Source organism: Oncorhynchus nerka, linkage group LG23 (genome assembly GCF_034236695.1).
Source record: "Oncorhynchus nerka isolate Pitt River linkage group LG23, Oner_Uvic_2.0, whole genome shotgun sequence".
Classification (NCBI taxonomy): Eukaryota; Metazoa; Chordata; class Actinopteri; order Salmoniformes; family Salmonidae; genus Oncorhynchus; species Oncorhynchus nerka.
Genome location: NC_088418.1, coordinates 58,958,985 through 58,966,652, shown reverse-complemented (window position 1 = coordinate 58,966,652; position 7,668 = coordinate 58,958,985). Strand labels below are relative to the sequence as shown.

At 43.8% G+C, this 7,668-nt stretch overlaps 1 protein-coding gene across 1 annotated transcript; it reads right to left on the bottom strand.

Moving 5' to 3' along the window:
* Nucleotides 1-514: 514 nt before the first annotated feature.
* On the bottom strand, nucleotides 515-4,099 carry LOC135564029 (tetraspanin-7-like). The gene has a single exon (XM_065008429.1). The coding sequence runs from the start codon at nucleotides 4,015-4,017 to the stop codon at nucleotides 2,932-2,934; it is 1,086 nt and encodes a 361-aa protein (XP_064864501.1). The 5' UTR covers nucleotides 4,018-4,099; the 3' UTR covers nucleotides 515-2,931.
* Between the last annotated feature and the right edge of the window lie 3,569 nt (nucleotides 4,100-7,668).

The following is a 7,668-nucleotide window of genomic DNA, read 5'->3' as shown; positions in this document are numbered from 1 at the left end:
GCTCAGTGTGTGTTGCGTTGTGTATGCCTGTGTAGCTATGTGTGTGGGTGTGTAGCTATGTGTTTGTAGTTTGTAATGTAACCTTTTTAATTGCCAATAATATAGACCAGGGCACATTATTGCTTCCTTGTGCAGGAGATCTTATCACCCCTGTCTCGGGTTGAAATGAGATGTCATACAGGTACCCATAATTCAACACTGTGACTGTGTCTGGCCAGAGAGGCCCAGGCAGAATTGACCATTCCCGATGCAGAAGATTTAACACTCAGGTCCGCTTCCAGCACAGATCCTGGTCATAAAATAAACCCAGCTAGCATCCAAGGCTTTTAAAATGCAGATGGAAGCGCTGTGCCTGCCTATCTGTGAAGCTGGAGATAAAATTGGCAGTTAATATCTTTAAAGAGGAAGCACTGGGGAAGGACTCCCTGGATTCGTTTTGGGCAAAATGTTGGGATATGATTATGGACTTTTAATCATAAAGACCTAGTTTGAAAAATACAGTATAGGCATTTGACACAATTGGCCACTATCATGCATATTCCCATAGATTAAATGTGTACAACAGCAAGTCATATACTGTATACCGTCACAAAATACATAAAGGATATACACTACAGATGGTTTATAAAGAGTTGCAGAAACATCAACACACACAATCTGTTTTCAAAGATTCACTCACTAGATAATGTTGTCTTTGGAGTGTAGTTCATTACAGTAAAGAACTCACCCTCGTCCTTTCCTTTGAGTATTTGAGTGAAATTTACTTTCCGGTGAATGTATTTTATATACATGAGTTGTGTTTATCCGATTATGGCCACATCAACATGAGTAGTACAGTGGTGTCATGTGTTTGTGTCAAGGACAACCAACCGACTGTGTAGTACACCCATTCTCTGTCACAAGGTATGACACAAATATTTTGTTCATCAGTCATGAGGTAATGTCTGTGTGTCGGGTTCACCATCACCGATAAGCATTAGAATAGATGTTACACATTATAAACTGGGTGGTTTGAGTCCTGAATGCTAATTGGCTGACAGCCGTAGTATATCAGACCGTATACCACAGGTATGACAAAACATATATTTTTACTGCTCTAATTACGTAACCAGCTTATAATAGCAATAAGGCACCTCATGGATTTGTGATATATGTCCAATATACCATGGCTAAGGGTGGTACCCATGCACTCCGCATTGCGTTGTGCATTAAGAACAGCCCTTAGCCGTGGTATATTTGCCATATACCATACCCCCTTGGGCATTACTACTTAATTATAACACCTGGAACTCAACATACACACACAACACAATTACAAGAGGAAGAGAATCAAAATGCACAGTGAGTATTGGAGGGTAGAGGATAAATGGTGATCGTGAGATCATATTAGGGAATGTATTGATCCATTGGGCTGTACACAAGACATAAATTAGGAGGTGGGTTGTTGAAACAACCTATAATGGGAATAGATGTCTATTACAAATGATTAGGGGAAACAAGACATTTTGAAGACAGTTTCCCCGCCTACAAAATCCCTTTTTAATTCCTGGTTGTTATTTTTTGTGTGATAGACTTCCATAGGTCTGAGTTACTTGACCGTGAAATGATCCTCACGTTGATTTATTTCAATGCCAATGATTATAAATAGCAATCATATTTAATATAAAATCAATGTCAATTGCCATTCTTATTACAGTTTGATGAACAACAATGCACATTGTGAGGAATTGCAATAGTTGTACAAAAGGAATGACCGAGGTAATGATGATTTTTTCAGGCTGTCCAGTACTGCTTCATGCTTATGTGACATCCCAACCAATGCACTATATCCGTGTCATGCCAATGCTTTGGGACCATTACAGAATTGGTGTGTAGTTGAATTGGTGTATGCGCTAAATATAACAAAGTATTATTGTCACAGGAACTTAGCAAACCGAGACCAGAAAAGGATGATACATTCCCATTAAAATACACCAAATGGAGGTATAGACATGTATCTGGTCTTTTCAAAAGCTTAACCTGTCTATTTATGTTGGGAGTGTACCATCATAAGATGAGTATGTATCTAAATATATAACTGCACAAAAATGTATACATTGAACTAGACCTAGGGTGTGTCTGCTGAAGCAATTTGGACATTAGACATCTTCCATAATGGTCAACTGACTATCAAATATTGATATACAAGACAAATATCACCAAACGGAAAATGGTATAGTCAGTACACTCTTAGAAAAAAAGGTGCTTCGGCTGTCCCTATAGGAGAACACTTGGAAGAACCCTTTTTTGGTTCCATGTAGAACCCCGTTCCACAGAGGGTTCTACATAGAACCCAAAAGGGTTCTGCCTTGAACCAAAAAGGATGTTCCTATGGGGACAGTCAAAGAACCCTTTTGGAACCCCCTTTTTTAAGAGTGTATGGTCAAGTCTGATCATAACAATCATACGGTTCAAATATAACAGTAAATGTGCAATTTCTCTGACAGATTATTTACAAGAAACAACCACATTAGTTGGTATGACTTGCCAAAATAGCACAGAATAACACTTTGTTTCACTGCACATCTTCACACATGTAAAAGTTCAGTCTTCACATTTCATAAAGGGTCATGTTCGTAAGCAGCAAGCAGTATATTTACAGTCATGTCAATGGTCGCTCTTCACAGATGTCCGTGTATATACAGTAAATATCTCAGGATTGTTGGTCGGAGAAAGAGATGGTGAGTGGATATGAAAAGGAGCAGCTAACCTCATTCTTGGGTTAAAGTAGTGACACTACACTGTCAGAGACAGAGTTAAATTATATTTCCTATATTTTCCTCTTCCACACACAATCAGAAATTTGAAGTTAGAGGCATTGTACAGTCCAAATGGTATTACTCTCCAATGGGTTGATCCCTAGTCAAGGTCCAGTATTGCCCACTCTCTTTATTAGTGTGGGACTGGTCGGTGTGGTCTTGGTTGCAGGCGGTTAGCTAGTAGACAGGCCAGGGCGATGCCACCTATCTGGGTGAAGGCTAGACCCAGCACGGTGGCAGCAATGTGGAAGACGTTGTCATTGACGAAACTGAACACCTTCCGGAAACATCCATGGGGATGGATCCCAGCAGCCGCCACCCCTTCGCCCCCCACTGCTGGCAGGGGTCGGTTCCGGCAGCCCTTGCGTCGGACGCAGCAGCTCTCGGGTAGCGACACAGAGGAGCCGTTGCCCATGGGCGAGAATGCTGCATCCTGATTGGCCCAGTCCGAGGTCAGCCAATCGCGCCAGCCCTCGGCCCCGCAGCACTCTAGCCCCCTCTGCAGACTATCCAGAGCATTGGAGCGGCCCTCGTCTTCGCCATAGCCCGCCACTGCCTGCTGCAGTCCGCTACGGAACCCTCCGGCGATGTCCTCGCGGTAAAACAGTCCCGAGAGGCCGGCGGCTAGCCCTGCCATCAGTGCCGCCAACTGTATGAAGCCGTATGCCCGCAGCACGAAGGGTAGGTTGGCGGCCACTCCCAGACAGCCCAGGAAGCCCCAGGCCGTGACGGTGGCCCCAGTGGCCAGAAGGATGAGTGGGGTGTTGGGGTAGCGGTTGGCCGACAGCAGCATGTAGTCGGCCAGCGATACCTGGGCCCACACGCCCAGGGTGAAGATGGCCAGACCGGATGCCCAAAAGAGGCAGCTGAAGGCCAGCAGGGCCAGGCGCAGCAGGGGCATGATGCCCACTGGCCGGCAGCAGGGCAGGGGTCCACCCATGAGGGGAGCTGGTGGCGCCATGGAGGCCTCGGAGCACAGGGATATTGAGAGATGCTGTTGCAGCTGCTCCTGGTGCTCCTGGTGTTGCTTCTCCTGGAAGGGGGAGAGCGTGTACCCGGGGAGTGCCGAGTGCCGCCGAAGCCCAGTAGAAGGGTTGAGGAGGCTCAGCCTTCTGGGAGAGGAGAGCCTCCGCGCCGCTAGCTGCTCACGTTCCCAGTCCACCTCTCGCCTGGGGCTCAGCCGAGCGGGCAAGGAGTCGTAGGGCAGTGGACAGCTCATGATGCTGGTTCAGGCTTTATCTACCTCCCTTTCTTGCTCTCTCTCTCTTCCTCTCTTTCTCTCTCTCTTTCTCTTTTTCTTTCTCTCCTCCCGTTCTCCCTTGTTTCTCCCTATGAGGCAACCCCTCCCCCAGTTCTTTACGACTGGCTGTTAACCCACCTTCCCAACACCGCCCCCTCCGTAGCCCCACTTCACAGTAAATCTCGTTGACGGAGGCGTCGTGTCGTGGTGTTATCTGCATCCGTATGCCCCCCTCGTTCTGTCTTATTTATCTGTTTGTTTTGGGGATTCCTTCCACCTGCGTGGTCACCAGAGCTCCATGTCACTATGGTGAGTGCCGCATCCTCTCGCTCTATGCTCAGGGGCAGAGGTGTTTATGATGGGTAGGACTTGGAAATCAACCACGCACCCCCTCTCTCGGTGCGGAGGAGTCACTTGTCAGGATTTTAGTACCTACTCTGGTCGATTTGTAGCATCAACGAGCCGGAAAGAAAGTCCCCTATTCTGGTATGTCCTGTATTTTGTGAATATCATCCGAATAAAGACACATGCACTCACATGTTCTATTGATATTCTATTGAGATAAGGCAAGTGGTCGACAAGCATTTTGTGACCCTATATCAGTCCAGTACCTGTATGGACTACTGTACTTTATGGCACTTGGAATGGGATTGGATGGCCATAGAAACTAACACAACTGGAAATACAGTATACTAAATGTGTGCTCTGAATCTGATAAACTGTATTCGATATCGAAACACAACTGGTTACACATCCTTACATAGGCTATATAATTGTTTTGTTGACTATAGCCCGACCAATTCCATAATATCCTGCAAAATCCATGCAAATCAGAGGTTGCAGCAGAAATTCTGCTACAAATGATAAGTCGTCAAAGGACTGGCATGTCCCCTAGCCTTCCCATAGATATTAGCGATTATTACCAAAGTTAGCTTTTGATTGAATGTAAATTGAGCTGATTGCTGTAATTTTCAAAACAAACGTACAAAGTGAGATACTTTCGTCATGCAGTGGAGGCTGCTGAGGGAGGACGGCTCATAATGATGTCTGGAATGGAGTAGAATGGAGTGAATGGAACGGTATCAAACATATGAAAACCATGTTTTTGAAACCATTCCATTTTCTCCATTCCAGCCATTATTATGAGCTGTTCTCCCCTCAGCAGCCTCCACTTTCATCATGAGACCAAAATAAACTTGACAATGTAATTGGTTAGCTGGCATGTTCTAGACACAGTTTGTCATGCTAGCTTCCATTTTTGGTAACATCTGAGTAATTTACATCGAGATTACAACAGTACCTTTTGGATCCCCTCTACTCCTGTGATACGCTTCAGCCATTTTGTGAACAAGTGCATGAAAAGGGCAATGTTTTAATTGGAATAGACCGGAGGTGATTTTGATAGTCAATAGGAAACCAAATACAGCTAAAGAGTTTGTTGGGGGTAACGGGCTTATTGGCCTGACTGCCATTAACAACATGGAGCCATTAGCCAAGTTGAAGGTCTCAGTTTGATGTCATAGCCCCACCACTATATCATGGTATATACTCCATCTTGGGCTTCCTGGACACAATCATATCCTTTCCCCTCGGAGTTTGCTGAAAATGGCACTGACCTCAATGTTATATATATATTTCCCAGAAATAGCATTGGTTTACTGTGTTTAGTTGTGGAAGAGAGGAAACAGGCTACGGATTCTGCACCAAATAGATTCTGAATGCTAAATATAGACTCCCAATTCATGGACCGAAGATATCTCCTTCTCTCAGGTGCTGTTAAATGGCAACCTGTTGTTCCCTGCTGGAATGAGTGCATTCCTCTCAGACATTGGTCACCCCCATCCTCCTTCTGCGTCACACTCACACACAGATACAGACACAGATACACACACACACAGACACACTCACACAGACAGACACAAACACACCAATCAGGGTTCATTAAATCCCCTTCCGCAAATTAAACACATTTGCGCAATGAAAGCGTCATTTGAAAAGGACAACCATCCATCAGGGGGAGGTGCAGGGAAAAGGGGGGTTCCATGGGAGAGGAGCAGGGCAGAGGGCCAAACCTTGGAGGGCCTTTTAACTAGTGTCTTCCACTAGTGAGGTGGGGGCGAGAAAGGTTCTGTGTAAACCAAGCCTGGAATATTGTCCACAGGTATGGTAACATCCATACAATGAGATTCTTCCTATTCCATCGTCTTGAAGAGGGTATTACACACCTCATACCCATTGTGCCAGCTCATGTTAGTCACATTTAACTTGTCTGAATAGACAGCCCGGGCTTATGATAAATATTATTGAAAAAACAAGACAAAGGCCAAAGAAAACCACAGTAGAGGGCAGCATTAGCAAAGGAATCAAAATGCCAGCAGAAGTACTCACCTCTTGTTAAATGAGGGAAAAGAGATTAGATCGATAAATGTTGATTCCTGGCTATTTTTAGCAGTGCTAAGTATAGTTTCTATAATAGTCACCACAATGTGACTGAAATTGTTTAACAGTTTTAATCATCCATTCATTTCATTGAGTCATCTCCACCCCTTCTCTCCAGGGTATTTCAGGTGGTGAAACTGTGCAACTGCTAGACTGGTAGCTGTGAGAGTGAAACTGAGATTTCCATAGACAGGGCTGGGTGGTTCTGCTTGTCCCAGAATAGAGCAGCACTGTCACCAGATGTTCACTCTGTTCCCAGGGGGTTGTTAAATACAGGTGTGATCACATTGGTGAGTGTTCAAATGTTCAATAGCAATCTTAATTTGAGCCAATTTGCGATAGCAGGAAAACAATCCAGCAGTAACAAAAATTTGAATTATAATGTGGATTATAAATAATTAACATTTTTGTAGGGATGATGCATTTTTGATCAGGGAAAATCAAGTCTGAAATTTGGTGGAAATTACAAACTTCAGAAGCCATTTTAAACCTCAAATACAATAAACGTTTTACGTTTCTTGCATTGCAGGACAGTTCTCCTGCAACAGGGTGATCAAATTAAGATCCTACATCTGTAGATTACAGCCTTTAAAAATCTATAAATCAAGCAGGTGAAAAACTGTTCAAAGTTGAATAAATAGTACCATCTACTACATGTGGCTAGACCTCTCCTGTTAACCTGTTAACATTGTAGTATCTAGACCTCTCCTGTTAACCTGTTAACATTGTAGTATCTAGACCTCTCCTGTTAATCTGTTAACATTGTAGTCTCTAGACCTCTCCTGTTAACCTGTTAACATTGTAGTATCTAGACCTCTCCTGTTAATCTGTTAACATTGTAGTATCTAGACCTCTCCTGTTAACCTGTTAACATTGTAGTATCTAGACCTCTCCTGTTAACCTGTTAACATTGTAGTATCTAGACCTCTCCTGTTAATCTGTTAACATTGTAGTATCTAGACCTCTCCTGTTAACCTGTTAACATTGTAGTATCTAGACCTCTCCTGTTAATCTGTTAACATTGTAGTATCTAGACCTCTCCTGTTAACCTGTTAACATTGTAGTATCTAGACCTCTCCTGTTAATCTGTTAACATTGTAGTATCTAGACCTCTCCTGTTAACCTGTTAACATTGTAGTATCTAGACCTCTCCTGTTAACCTGTTAACATTGTAGAGTATCTGTTAACTAG

Excerpts from the sequence above, each read along its gene's own strand:
- LOC135564029 (XM_065008429.1), bottom strand. The coding sequence starts at position 4,017 with ATGAGCTGTCCACTGCCCTACGACTCCTTGCCCGCTCGGCTGAGCCCC.